This window comes from Amblyomma americanum, chromosome 1, assembly GCF_052857255.1.
Source record: "Amblyomma americanum isolate KBUSLIRL-KWMA chromosome 1, ASM5285725v1, whole genome shotgun sequence".
In the NCBI taxonomy this organism is placed as follows: Eukaryota; Metazoa; Arthropoda; class Arachnida; order Ixodida; family Ixodidae; genus Amblyomma; species Amblyomma americanum.
The window spans coordinates 411,154,006-411,168,675 of NC_135497.1; the positions used below are offsets into that span (position 1 = coordinate 411,154,006).

The window sequence follows — 14,670 nt, forward strand, 5'->3', positions numbered from 1 at the left end:
GCCTCCATCATCAGCTTTGCCAGAGCTAAGAGGAGCTCCACAAGCAACGCATGCCCTCACTCGCCGCACCGCACGGCAGGCCGGAATCCTGTCCGCTGACGCCGTGGTTGCAGGAGGGCCGCAGTTCATGCAAGATATTAAGCAGTTCTTTCGAGAAGAACCCGCACGTCAAATGGCGCTCGCTCGCATGGAGTTCCGGACCATAAACCAGCGCTCCCCCACCCTTCAGCAGACGATCCAAGCCCAGATCGCGGAGGCCCTGCCACTCCTGCCTCAGCAAGCTGTGGCTGCCCCAGGGACGCCAACACAGGGGGGGGGGGTGGGGGCAGAGCCCCCCCCAAGTATTTTCATGAGGGGGCTCAGCCCCTCCCCCACCTGAATTCCTGCCTTTACATTTTTTGTTGTAACCTAACTTACTACCTCCGCGTTCCCATGACGCCCCTGTAGGAAACTACACGTTGAAGACACCCCCAAGTCTCTGGAACAGGCATGAATTAGAGTACTAGCCCTCATTTTGGTTTTCATAGAACGGCAATTTTAACAATAAAAACACTGTGGCGCAGGTACCAATTCGCAGTAGCAGCAGAAGCAGAGAGCTGGCTTCGCTTTTCCTTTGTTAAAAACTGGCGAAGTCCATTAACGTATGCGAAGGGAAGTTTTCCGGGAGTCCCCATCACCGTCGTCTTTGTGAGTCGGATGTGTAATCGCTCAGCGTGGCGCACGAAAAGGGGGGGAGACCGATCTTTGTCGTCGCGAAGTGGCTGGTGGGCTGTTCCAGCGCTTGATTAAGGGGGAGGGGTGGGGGGGGGTGGCTAAGGGGGCTGCAGCCCAGGGCCTCACGAGAAGGGGGCCCATTTATTCTAACCTGCTTAGTATATGAAACCATGGGCAATGGAACTTCGAGCTACATGAATAGATAAAAAGAACGAGCAGACTGGGCCCCCCGCCTAATGTAACAGCATGCGTTTAGCCTGATCATTTGGGGAGAGCTTGTCGAGCTGCAAAAACAGGAATCGCCCGCCTTTCCGGCGGGGCCCTCTTTCTTACGAAGCGAGGGGCGCTTGCTTGGAAGAGTTTCCGTGGTTTCCTGTCAGTCCGTCTTTTCCAGTGCTGTCTGGAGAGGAGGGGAAAGGGGGAAACACCTAAAACGTGGGATGTGGACCTAAATCTCCCTTGCTCCTCGTCACCACCACGCCACCCTCCACCTCTCAAATAGTTCCGCCGCTGTCCTCAGAAAGGATGTGCTGCAGTGCTCAACAGTGTCTCCCATTCGACTTTTCTTTACCGTGATGGTAATTTGGGCGGGGGAGGATGAGTCCGATAGCAGATATGATGATGAGTCTGATGGCAGAGTCTAGGCAGGAAAGGAAAGAAGACGTCACACGTGCTTTTGCCCGCGTGCCGTGGGGCATGGAATGTTCACTCTTCGGGCTAGTGTTGTGGAAGAGTGAAGGGGGAAGTTGGAGAGCTGGACACAAAGGCCTGTCTCCAGGGCCCATTCCTGCCTAGTGGCTGCGCACCCTCGCGCGCGCTCGACGGAATAAAAAGTAGGTCAGACTGGCCGCCGAACTTTCCAGAAAGAAGTAGAAAAAAATGACTGAGAGGCGATGGAGGGCGCGTAACTTCGCCCGTGCTAGGAGTCGCCCTCTCCCTTTCGTTCTCGCGCTCGGCGTCGACGGGGCGAAAGAAAAATCGAAAACCTCCCAGAACAGACGATTGCTCCTAGTCAATAGGAAGACGAGACCGGAACGGGAGAAGGAGGGAATTTGTACAAGGAACTCTGCATATGTGAGCGCCTGCTTTGGCGCTAGTAACAGACAGACGCGGCGCGCGTCTATGAACGGAAGTTGATCGCGGGCTGCGATTCAGCCCCGAGCCGCCGGTTAAGCTTGTATAAGCCCGCCCGCTGAGGAGTTCCCGGGGGACGCACCACTCTCGGCCAGCCACGGAACATCCAGGCAGCGTGAGTCAGTCATCGGGACGGCCACCGATGGACACCTGCGGTCGCGTCGGACTGACGAAGTGCCCGGTGCGGTGAACAATTAGCATCCACTCATTCGAAAATGCCCGGTCGGAAGCATCAGTGGTGCGTCTAAACGAAAGGCGCAGTTAGAAAAAGAGGAGCGTGAAAAGTAGCGACCAAAGATGGCAAAATACGTACTGACTGCAGCTTCCGCGGAGCAGTATGATCGCTCTACCCAGAGTCCGTGTCAAACTCCCAATAGGACCGACTGTGCTTCTGTGGAGGACTTGCCAGCTCCATCACTACGGTTTCTTGGCAAGAAGCAAGGTTTGACTCATCTTGGTTGTCTGGATCCTGTGAAAACGGTGCCAACCTCGGTCGTCCATATTTCTGAGCAACCGACGCTAACCAAGCCCTGTCCTGTTCCTGAGTCATCAACGTCTATGCTACTCGGCCGGGCCCCTGCCACAGAGCTCCAGGTGTCCGGTCCGCCACGCCCGATTTGTACTACTGCTGATAACAGGTGCCAGACCTCCCCGATGCGCCTCTTTCTACTGACGAGCGCCAGGAAACAACACTCCAAGAACCGACTCACTTGTTTCCTGTTAGTTTGGCTTCAATTAATCATGTTCCCACCCACAAGTGTGCCTCGAGAGGACGATTGAGGCCACATTCTCACAGCCTGCCTCCTCTACGGCGCGGCGCGGTGTTCTAATCGAAATAGGCGCCGGAGACCGGCAAAACAGTTAGGGCGGGTGCTCGCTTCTCCCGCGTGGAAAAAAAAAAACGGCGGTGGTGGAGTCCGAAGGAGATGCCGAAGGTGCGGTGAAAGTCGTCTGTCGTCTGCTTGCGCGTTGCTTTGCTTGACTATTATCGCAGAACAAACATGCGACTCGCAAGCGGTGGCCAAAGTTAGAAGTCAGTTGAATAACTTTGGGCAGGTGAAAATAACGGAAAGCCAAGCCAAATCGTTATTCCGACCGGCAAACTGTCTACGGTGGCAGGTGCATTTAAATTAATGGCTAGTTGAGCAATGTTTTTCGAGAACAGCAACCTGGGCCTCACCAGCCCCACCGGTTGAAGCACCTGCCATCGCAGGCCAGTGGTGCATCAATTAACAGCTGCACCACTGCGCCACGAGTAATAACGAAAGCTTTATTTTCACCCATGGATTATAGATTGGCTTGGCGTCATTTGTGATTTGTGGATCGCGCTCGTGCGGGCGCGGGCGTTTTGCATCGCTTGCTTGTTTGGTCGGCCTCTGGATGCTCTGGACGTGTGGTGTGGCACATTCGTTGTGAAAGGACGCTTGTGTGGTTTGTGTGCTCGCACTTGTGTAGTGCATGTGCCTTCGAAGGCGCTCCAGAAAAATGAAAGTCTTTTCGAAGCTTTCTCAGGAAAATCTTGTCGTAATTGACCGTATGAAAATACGCTTTCATTTCGCGTAATTTATGGGTTCTTCGAGTGGCCATATGTGCGCTGTGCGCTCATCCGTTCCGAACTTTCGTCTTGATTTGCGCAGAGTATAGGCAAGTCAGTAATGTGAATTCTTTACAACGTGTGGCAATGGTCAGAAATACGATCAGGCACGGTGGTTCTGCAGTCCCCGAGTCATCCGTCGGTCGAAGCGAGCAGCGGTCCCATACGTACAGGGTCGTCCACCCTGAACACGCGTGTGCGTGGCTGCACTCTTTGAAGGGCCACTGCGTCCGACACGGCCATTCATCACAGTCGAGTGGCGCAGAAGTTGGACCTGAGCGTGGCGTTTCGCGTCATCTGCCACTTCGCTTCGATGCGCGGCCGTGTCGGACGCAGTGGCCCTCCACAGAGCGCAACCAAGCGCTCGCGTTACGACAAGAGAAGAAGGCTGCTAGTGGCACGTCGACAGGACCAGATGGTATTCCGATTATGTTAATAAAGAAGTTAGGACCAAAATCCAAGCAAACATTAATAGAGTTAGTGAACAAAATGATAGTGGATGAATGGCGATCAAGCAGAATGGACTTGATATATAGGGGACAAAGCTGACATAAGCAAATACCGTCCCATAACAGTGAAGTGTGTGGTTTATAAAGTGGTGATGCAGATTATAAAGGACAGACTGCAGGCTTGGATGGAGAACGAGGGGGTGCTAGGGGAGCTACACAATGGGTTCCGGAAACAGAGGAGGTTGGAGCTAGGACAATGTTTTCATTGACACATTATATAGAGATTGCTGAAAAGGAACACAGGCCCCTATGGCTAGCATTTCTGGATATCAGGCGAGCCTACGGCAACGTTATTCAAGATGATTTGTGGGAAACAATGGGCACATCCTATGGCGATCAAGTAGAATGAACACGATATATAGGGGAAAGGGGTACAAAGCTGACATAAGCAAATACAGTCCTACAGAAACGCACTGCGTCGAGTCTCGGTTAGCCTGAGCAGCTGTCTGTGGAAGGTATTTAGCAATGAAGAGGGAGCATGCCTGGAGCGTGCGAAGATGCGGTACGCGCGCGCTTCTTCGCTGTTATCGCGGTGGCCGCATTAAAAATCCCATAGAATCATCGCTGTATTGGAATCTAGAAATTCTGTATTTTAAGGTGCAGGTGACAAGAATAAAGCGGATGGCAGAAACAAAATTGTCGGAGCGAACCCACGCAAGCGCATTTCGTACAGCGCTGTTTGTGCAGTCTGCCGCGGCATAGTTTCGTTTTTGTGCTGTCGTTCGCGCTAGCGTCGCAGCGTCGATGTAACAAGCAGACGCACAAAAAATCACATGGTCTGTAAGTGTGCTGGCGTTGGCCTGGGTGCTTCCAGAAGTCGCCGAACGCAGCGGCGAACAAGTGCCTATATAGAGTACGTGTATAGTATCGCTTTTTCTCGCCGGCGTCGCCATTACGCGCGCATTGAACGAATTCCGGGACGGTGTAAACTACCATCGTGAGATGACTTTCGCGACGTACGACAAGGGAATTATGCAACAATTGCATTATGTAACAGATATAGGCGATCGAGTTTCAGTTGTAGGGGCTTCTGTGGCAGCTGGACTACCTGGCTCATATGAAAAAAAAAACGTACCGGGAAAAACGCAGCAACTGCGAACGTAGCAGCGGGTTCTGCTAGATGTTTGTTTTGCAAAGGGAAAAATTAATCCTGCCTCTTTTCATTGCGAGGGCTAGAAGCGCCAGATGCGGAATTCCATCTCATATAGATATCACCGTTTCGCTGTGCCGCATGCAAGCACTATGATCAGTACGTTTAGTGGTAAAACCTTTTATGCGCGATCCTTCCTCAAACACACGCTCACACAGTGAATTCTCGTTGTTTTGTGCTCGCTTTTATAGCTCAAAGTTTCGGTCAATCTATTGGAAGTGAATTAAGAGCGCCAAGAGTGAACGCGTGTGTGCGGCGGTGGTTTGTAGCCGTGCTCCCTTAGAGCAGTCTTATATATAAATTTGTCGCTATAATAAAATTTTGAGATTTTTGACAAGTCTTTTGAAGATGAAGACAATATATCCAACGATCACTACGTTTAGAGACAAATTGTGCGCACACCATGGGTGGGAAATATATATATGGCCACGTACCAACGGTCAGGCATTCGACGCTTCGATACTTCAAACTATTAAGTGACCAAAAATTTGTTCAAACTATGCTGATTAGAAACAAAGGGCAAGGGGACTGAAAAAATTGTTCTTTACGCAGAGTTCGGAATAAAGCGAGCCCGACCAGAGGGGTTGGTACGGGTTTTTTCATTCTTATGCGACCGCTCATCAGCAATGTCAGCGGCGCCTCATAGCTTCCACTCGATAGGCCCCGCATACGCTAAGATAAACTGGTCCCACGTCGTGGCAGAAACAGGAGCGCAGCTGGAGAAACTGCACTTCGAAAGCACCGTGTGACAGGGGTAGTAGACGAGTGGTTCTCCACGATGGCCGTATGCAGCACGCTGCATTGCCATGCTTCATCGATCAGGACAGGCAAGCTGTACGGCCGTTGCGTATGCTTATATTACCGGCAGCTTGGTTGCACTGAAATATGCGATTTTGACGGGAGCGAAGTGCCAGTTTGTAAATACCGCCGGTTTGAATTAAGCGATTTCCCTGTCTGTCTACAGTACACACCTTACATACTCCTCTGGCAATGGCCCTCAGCAGCCGAGAAAAGAAAAAAAATTAAGCTGACATTAACAGGTGATGCGAATTCACTCAGCCACCTAGCTTAGACCACTGTTCTGCTTGAGGAAATATAGGTCACAACAGTAAGAGAAGATTATAAATCAAATTTAGCGAATGTTTAGGGCCTCTTGTTAGCAAAGCCTGATACTACCCAGTTTGTGCACCTGAAACATAAATCACGAAAACCAGGGTAAACGCAATTCCTGCTCAAAAAGTGCCTTCAAGAGAAATGTAATTTTCCAGTGCAACAGTCTCAAGCTACCGTATAGAAAGTGGCAGATGTCTTGAACCTGAAGGCAATGGATAAACTGGCCATGTGATGGTTTTTATGTCATGTTGCATGGCATGAATTACCGAGGAAGACATCATTTTCTTTATGCCTTTACAGTGCAGTTTCGGGTAATGCGAATTTCAAGAACTGCCAGCAAGAGCCCAGTGCTACAGAATCCGCCTCGTTTGCAGCGAGTTGCAATCCCAGTAGCACTGCTAGGGCTGTTATCTTGCCTTTGTAAAATACCTACAAAGAACATTCAATTCAAAGGGCTTCAATTACAATGTTCACTGGGCTTCAGCACCCATTTAGCAGTTGTCTCAAAGCAGTATGTTGGCGAAATTTTTTTTTTTCATTAGCTTTGTGGAGAATTTTCTGCTGCAATGGCATAAACAGGAAGGCAATATGCGGTCCTGCAGCAACACTTCAGACTGTGATGCGACACACGGCAAGCACTTACCTCAAAGACGAGTAGGTTACTCAGAGGAAACAATGTGGTGGCTGGGTATGGTCTTAAAAAAAAAAATCTGCTTTGTAACACGGTTTTTCTATACAGCCAACGAAGTTGTTACTCATTTATTCACACGCTTCATCAATTACTGACAAGGCGCGTCGGTAGGAGTACTTTATTTGGCAAGGAAGTCCTGGCCGACGTGGGCCTGATGCGAGTCTGCCTGTAGGCCAGGGTGCAGACTTGTGGGCACAACCTTGAGCCAATAGCCTGGAACGGGGAATAGGTGCCTTGGACCAGAGAATGCCGTGCCATGCAAGGTCGGCTGCTGCAGTCCCTCCACTAGTGTCGGTCATACACAGGGTTGGATGCCATGAAAAGAGAAAAAGTATGCAAGCTCAAAACAATCAAATGCAATTAATAAACCACTAAGAGAAACCCACAAACAAATACACAAAAAATGGAATGCATATGAGGGAAAAAGATAAGGACATCTCCCAACAGGCTACAGCAGCAGCCCACGCACTCCTGTAGTGGCTTTGCGTATGGGCATTAGAAAGATCCTTAAAAAAAAGGATAAAAGGAACATTGTTCAAGATGTGCCAGAGAAACCACACACAAAAAGAAGTGTGTACAAGGCAGAGACCAAAAATGAATAAAAATAGTCAAGACAAACAATGAAAGGGTTTCTGAAAGGCTTCTGACGCTGGCACACAGGCGGTCACAAGCTCCATATGCTAAACCCAAAACCTTAAAGGGGCGGAGACATCAAATTTTTGGTTGGAGTGTTCTTAGTTTCAAACATTGCATACTCCCACCCGGTGCGTGATACGTGCTCCGCAATTCAAATATGCACATTAAATATTATCGCATTATTTATACTGAGCGATTTCGGTTTCTGAGTGTTGGGGTGCATTATGACGTCACACCCGAGGAAGAGCAGCAACCCTGGTCATGTGGGCTCCAAAAGTAGCGACACATGGACCGCTGCATCGTCTGCTATCGCACACATGCTGTGCATATCAGGGCCTTTCGAAATGCCGGCCAGTACTGCGATATGCTTTATTTTCGAGTAGTTCAAATTATAAAACAGATATTTGAAATTACAATACAAACATGTTTCCACAAAATGCAGTGATGAAAAGAAACATTTCATTCCTCTTCATAATTTATCGCATCCTAAAGCTTATTGAGCATCTCAATGAATGAGGGAAAATCATGTAGAATGGTACAATTACTCTGAGCCATAACTGTGTTCAGGAAAAGACATGACTGCTTGACTTTGTAAGCTGCCGAACGACAATCTTTCGGCTTTTCATTTCTCAGCCTTTTGACGAAGATCATAGCACCGAAGCACGGCCTTGTGGTAGAACGCCTCACATTCGGGAGGTGCTGTGTTCGATTCCCAGTGCCGCCGGGTACCCATCGGTTTTAAGAATTCCCCGCCATGGTGCTCGGCTTATCCAGGGTGAGATGCTTTGGAGAACGGTCTTCGACCAAACCGTTGCCTTGACGGATCAGAGATAAGTTCCACCGTCAAGCAACCCTAAATCCACCTCGTGCGGTAGAAGCCCATCTTTTTTTTAACCCGTCATGCACACCTGCCGATGCGCGTGAGCCAGCCACAACGGTAGCAAGCAAATACCGCTGCACTTTGCTCGAAGGCGGTTTGTGAGCGGAGAGAGCTATGGCACATCTCTCTTGAGGCTAGAGAAGTGAACGTAAGTTTTGTAACTGGCACAAGGCGAGAGTTTTGGACTGCGGGTTTTAACCACGTGGAGACGTTTTTGTGCCCGCATTTGACGGGAATTTTGAGGCGCAGGCTATCCTTCCCACGCAGTGCACCTCTGGAGAGCCGAGCACTAGGCCGGGGGACTGCCTGTTCCTATTGGATTAATTGGCTTGTGGACCGGAGGCCGCGGGAATCGTACCCACGGCCTCCCGTAGCCCAGGCGAGCACTTAACCATGAGGCCACAGCTGCGGTGGAGATGCTTTTGTCACAGTTCAGACACTGAAAAGGCACATGACGTGATGTGGCATTGTTGAGAAACATTAATGACACAAAAAATCTATGAACAGCAGCAGCTTAAGATACAACAAAAGTGAGAGCATTAACAAGACGACCTCTTCCACACTCCCCCAGATGCAGCATTCTTGACGGGACATGGGCCGCTTAACTCTTGTGTATGGGTTTCACCACACTGGAATCCCTGGCCGTAACAGCCCCACAGATGCTGGCACGTTTCAACTAGGAATCTGTGCAGGAATTTCAGCAGCTGTTTCCCTTCTCACTAGATGAAAAGTGCCTGGGTGATCCAGTCTTAGATTTGGAAGTTTGTTAAAATTATGCTCACAAGTTTTTGCTTTCTTTTAATGGTTCATAAGAGTGGTGGCCATATGTGCTGACATTACATGTGCTTTCACAAAAGAAACAAACAACTCTACTTTGAGAAAATGCTGAAAATTTTCTAAACGGAACACTCTGCATGCTTTCAGGGGCTCCATACACTGCTCAGTGTACTGCAAAAGAATACTTCAGGCTTTCAAGAAGGAACCCTTGAACAAGAGGGCTGAAAAAGGTTGGTTTGCTCATCACTGAGAAGCACTGCCTTTTACTGCCTTTCCAATGAAGGCACACTCTGGCATCCCTTTTGATAGCAGCAATGGCACAGGACAAGCATCAAGCGATTTCCACAAAAAGTAACAGCTTTATACGACCTCGTCATCACAGCTCGAACCGCAGAGAAACTAGCCTCTATTTGTTTGTTTCTGCAATAGCCTACAAGATTGACGAGGCCTGAGAGCAAGATTTACAGATAGATTTTGATGCCACACTGGGGTGACGTGGCACCTCGCATCAGCATACTGAAAGTGCATGAATTCTGCACATTACTATGACTACGGCTTATTCCACAGAAAATACTTTTGAACGTAGCTGTGTCTATTCATATGCACCAGACCAAATTTAATGAGGAGTGTGGCAACCTGTACAGAACCAACCAGTATATACAATGCTCACTTTATTGAAGACAAGAGAAAGACAGCTAAAACAGACAGGCTGCCATGCCTAATACTCATTAGAAGCAAAAATATGTCATGTCAATAACAACGGACCGTGTTCTGGACACTCACAGTATCGTTAAAACTCGCAGCAGACCTCTGCGTTAATTTCAGTCCGTCGTTTTCCTAGACTTGACCACTTTCTTGATGGTATCCCTCACAACTCCCCGATTTTTCCAGGTAAACGAAATTCCTCTTGACAATTCTAGGTTGCTAGACATCCTTTAAAAACCGTCACAGCCCTTCCAAGAAATACAGTAGAACCTTGTTGTTCTGTTCTTGATTCGTGTAATCTGCAGTATCACAAAACCAAAAATTATGCGTGTTGTGCTATTTTTATTCACAATAGAAATCCTGGATAACTTTTTGAAACGATTCCCTGGCATACATGTCCATAATGTTGCCAAATTCTGACCATATGATGCATTCAGATATCAAGAGAAAATGCCAGCCAAGCAAGTCATCATTTTTTGGATGCTTTGCCCACATGCACTTGAGCATTGCGAAGAAGACGCCGCTGCTGCCCTGCACAAAGGCAAAGACACAAAGCATCTTAAGAGCAGCTGCGGCTCTTCCACAATGCACAAGCGTAACGGGACAAAGTATCTGAGAACGGTAAGAAATAGTTGACGGACTGGACATGCCATGAAACTTCACCCCCATGGAAAACAAAAATTTGGAAACAACTTGCAAGCGCTAGAAAAGGAACTTTTCAAAATTTGTGCCAGCACATTTACAAAGGTTTCAATGAAGTGAAAGTGCCAATAAATGCCAGGGACTAGGAAATGGCGCAAAACCTGGACCTAGAGACAGTCACGTGCAGACCAGCAAAAAATTTTTTCATAGGGGTTAATTCAAGCCTGTTGCTAAAACATTGTATTCATAACATCCAAAAAAATATGAAGGGAGAAAAGGAGGGGGGGGGGGCGAGACAAAAAAATAAAAGGGAAAGTGGCACAAACCTTTGCCTTAAAAATGCAAAAGGCCTTGTTTCGTACCATTTGCAGAAGCTATCATGTCAGGATTTCGCATTCATTGAAAAGCAGTGTGCAATTACCTTGAAATCACTGCGTGGCAGACTAGCCAGAAATTAAATTAATGTAATATAATTACAGTAATTAAATCACTTTTCTTGGTAATGTCTAATGTAATTCATTACTTTTGTGGCCTGGAAATTTTGTAATGTAATGAACTACTTTCAAGCAGTAATTTCACGGAAAAGTAATTACTAGCAATATTACTTTTGCTGCATACCGAGTCCATACTTCTCCTCGTCACTACCCTCTCAAATCGTGTCTCACATCTTTCGGCCAGCCCCGCTGTAGCCCGCTAGTATATTATAGGCTAATTCTCGTGCTTGTGTTGCATTGGATTGGATTGCTTGCAGCACAGACAGCATTCCAGCTGCATGAATGCTTGCTCGGACACAGGTGCAACATTCGCTGCATGGCTCACCCATTGAAATATTTAGTTGGACTGTCGTTTATGGAGTACAGCACAGCCTATTTATTTTTTTTATCAGCTACGTCAACAAGTGTACCACTGGTTCCAGTTTCAGTTCCGGCATTCGTTTTGGCGGTGTTTTTTATTTGATTTCAAGATGATTGTCAATGAAAATTAGATCACAGATTAAAAACACTTCACGGTTAGCACATGTCAGCAGTGCAGTAAGAAACAAAACTGCCAGCACTCATGCTATAGAGAGCGAACATACTTTCAGTTGCAGGTCTGCATAGTTTTTAAGCTCCATTATATTGAAACAAACTGTTCACAGCAGATGCGTGAATAAAAAAAGTACCTTAGTATTAAGACATATGTGCATTACTGACACATAAATGAAGTCTGTCGATAATTTTATAAATGCAGCTAGTATCCCTTACATTTCAAAGATGGTCACAATTAATAACAAGTTCACTTATACTGTGCTTGCAGATCATGTCTCTCAGCCAGCTCAAACATCTGCGTCTGCTTGTAAGCCAGGAAGACCGAGTAGTGTGCCTTCTAAAAACGACAGTCATCCATGCGAGACAGGTAAGTGAACTGTTCTTTTCTACGAAATTAATAATTAAGGTACACAGTTTATAATGCATTCAGAGACATTTTTTGCATATCACTTGTGTGGTTCTGCTGCTGTAATGAATCTCTTTTCCAATCAGAACAACCGGAACCCTACCATTACAGTTAGCAGGCGAACACCCTGAAGTGAACAAAATGATATATTTCCATTTCACTGAAACAGCAGCTGTGCAAATGTGTTTGTATATAACTGCATTCACATAATTTGTTGCAATCCTGTAAGTATATTCTCGAGATCAGTGATTGTTTGTACTGGCACTGAATTACTTTTTCTGTAGTGCAGCCCAGTGCCTTCATGGCAGGTGCAGGAAACCACATTTTTTTCTTGTTTTTCTTTAGGTCACCAAAATTAAGTTATCAGCTGTACAACTAGTGCAATGAAAATATGGAATGGTAATTGCTTACAAAAATTAACACTTGTCTAATTTCCTTGCCTATAAAATTGATGTACAGTAGCATTGCTTAGAATGCGAGCATGACAGCAGTAACAAAGAAACCTTTGTCCTAGTTCATAATTTATTTCTGTACAGCATCCCTGTGTGTGTGTATATATATATATATATATGTGTGTGTGTGTGTGTGTGTGTGTGTGTGTGTGTGTGTGTGTGTGTGTGTGTGTGTGTGTGTGTGTGTGTGTGTGTGTGTGTGTGTGTGTGTGTGTGTGTGTGTGTGTGTGTGTGTGTGTGTGTGTGTGTGTGTGTGTGTGTGTGTGTGTGTGTGTGTGTGTGTGTGTGTGTGTGTGTGTGTGTGTGTGTGTGTGTGTGTGTGTGTGTGTGTGTGTGTGTCATACATTTAGATTTGCTTCAATCTTATCTGAAACTTACAGATCACGAACTTGCCTTAGTCAACTTTCCTCTCTATTTTCTAGCTCTGGTCAAAATTCTCTGGGAGCTTGAGCTAATCAAGGTAGAGCAAGCTCGACAGGCAGCTGTACTTTCAAAAATAGCTGCGAAAGTCATCAGTGAAGCACAGTCTGCAGACGCAGTTGCGCCAGATGACATGCCTGTATACCCAGTGAAGACACAGGAAGAACTTGATATCCTGGAGGCAAGCACTAAAGATGCGGCAACCTTTGCTTCACTAGTAAGTCAAATATCCTTATCATTTGACTCTTATTCAAAAATAATAGGTGGGATTTGACATCTTTGCGTCTGTGGTTGCTTCCTTACTTTCAGGTGAAGACTCTAGGCCATAGGTTATGCCGTGCTCAATTTGCATTCCAGAGAACTATAAACTCAACACCACAGTGCATGATGCTTTTATCCTATTAATATAGCACTGTTTACGGTGATCTTGAAAGGTTTCCAACATTGCGCAGCTTGTTAAGTGTTTCACTAACATTTTCTTGAGTATTTAAAGAAAACTTCATAACGGACAGGAAGGAAAGGAAAGAGAAGAGCAGAAAAGGTGGCCATCATCTGCTTTGTATTCGGTAAGAGTATACCCAGACTGCACTGACACTGTTCTCTTTTTTTTCCATAAAAACACTTCTATACCTACAGTGGCGGTCCTGATCGTTGCAAACATTGCTTCCAGCTGCTGTCCGTGTAGCCCGCAGTGCAACAAATGATGAGATGGCACAAGCACTTGCTGACTGGCTGTGCTTAAGCAACTCACGGCTCAATGCAGCCAAGGCAAGCAACAATCTCACTTTTACATGCATACTAATGTGTCAATATAAAGCAGCATTCTCTAGAAGAAAACATGTGGTTATGATGACTGGCTGAAATAGTTTGCAATATTCATATATGGGTCAATTTTGTCAGTATTTGCAAGCTCCTGGTATGTAAATATCACCTGGCATTTTTTTTTCGCAAAAAAATCACTCTGCATTTTCACTTTTCGTCATGAATAGGTGTTACCTAAAATTCACACTTGCTATTCAGAGAGAGATCACATTCGCTGACAGCCCACCTTGCTTAGATGTTACATGTTGAGCATTACAGCTCACTTGCATGCAAGTGCAACAAATAACAGTTTAGTATGTGTTTCACTTGCTTGTACCTGTTTTTGGTGTGTGCAGTATCGTTTGGCCACTGCCGAATACTGCAGTTCCGCCTCCATCTGTATTTTGGCTGCATTTGCCTCTTAAGGAATTCTGAGGAAAACTTCCTTAACGTTTTTTTGTCCCGAGTAAAATGCGATAGCTGTGCCTTTTATGATTTTGACATATCTTTGGCAGCAAGAAATGCCTTCATTGCTGACGAGGTCACAGTGAAAATTGGCATATGCAGATTCTTATGCTCTCCTGTTTTCAACTTGCAGTTGGATGTTTTAGCTGACTATGCACTCACTTTTTGCATCTGCACTTTTAGATGAAAAGAATATATTGCTGTGCTCTTTTCTATAAGCACGCTTGGGTGCAAATATATATAAATATACATATAACCTTCTCATGCAAGTCACTTAAGATTACAATTTATAAAGCTTTCAATCTGATAATAAGATACTGCATAGATTTTTTCCCCAACCATGACGAATAAATAACAAGCTAATTTTGCTGCTCCAAAGCTTTATGCTGTGCTAAGGTGAACCTCGTTCTTTCAACCACTGACAGACCAAAATATTAATCTGACCCTGATCAATCCTTAAAAAGCAGTAGTGCTTAGCAGTGGATAGAGCCTGATTACATTGACATACAGGTTCTTGTTTGTATAACTTCCAGCAAAACTATTATTATAGCTT

The 14,670-nt window shown here is 46.2% G+C and overlaps 1 protein-coding gene across 1 annotated transcript; it reads left to right on the forward strand.

Moving 5' to 3' along the window:
• The first annotated feature begins 172 nt into the window (after nt 1-172).
• Nucleotides 173-13,381, forward strand: LOC144124385 (uncharacterized). The gene is made up of 5 exons (XM_077657016.1): nt 173-276; nt 9,346-9,428; nt 11,842-11,940; nt 12,854-13,068; nt 13,161-13,381. Exons 1-5 carry the CDS (start codon nt 173-175, stop codon nt 13,254-13,256), a joined length of 597 nt encoding a protein of 198 aa, XP_077513142.1. The 3' UTR covers nt 13,257-13,381.
• The last annotated feature ends 1,289 nt before the right edge of the window (nt 13,382-14,670 follow it).

Coding starts and splice junctions, on each gene's coding strand:
- LOC144124385 (XM_077657016.1), top strand. CDS start 173: ATGGCGCTCGCTCGCATGGAGTTCCGGACCATAAACCAGCGCTCCCCC. Junction 11,941..12,853: donor CAGTCATCCATGCGAGACAG/GTAAGTGAACTG, acceptor TCTATTTTCTAG/CTCTGGTCAAAATTCTCTGG. Junction 13,069..13,160: donor CGGCAACCTTTGCTTCACTA/GTAAGTCAAATA, acceptor CCTTACTTTCAG/GTGAAGACTCTAGGCCATAG.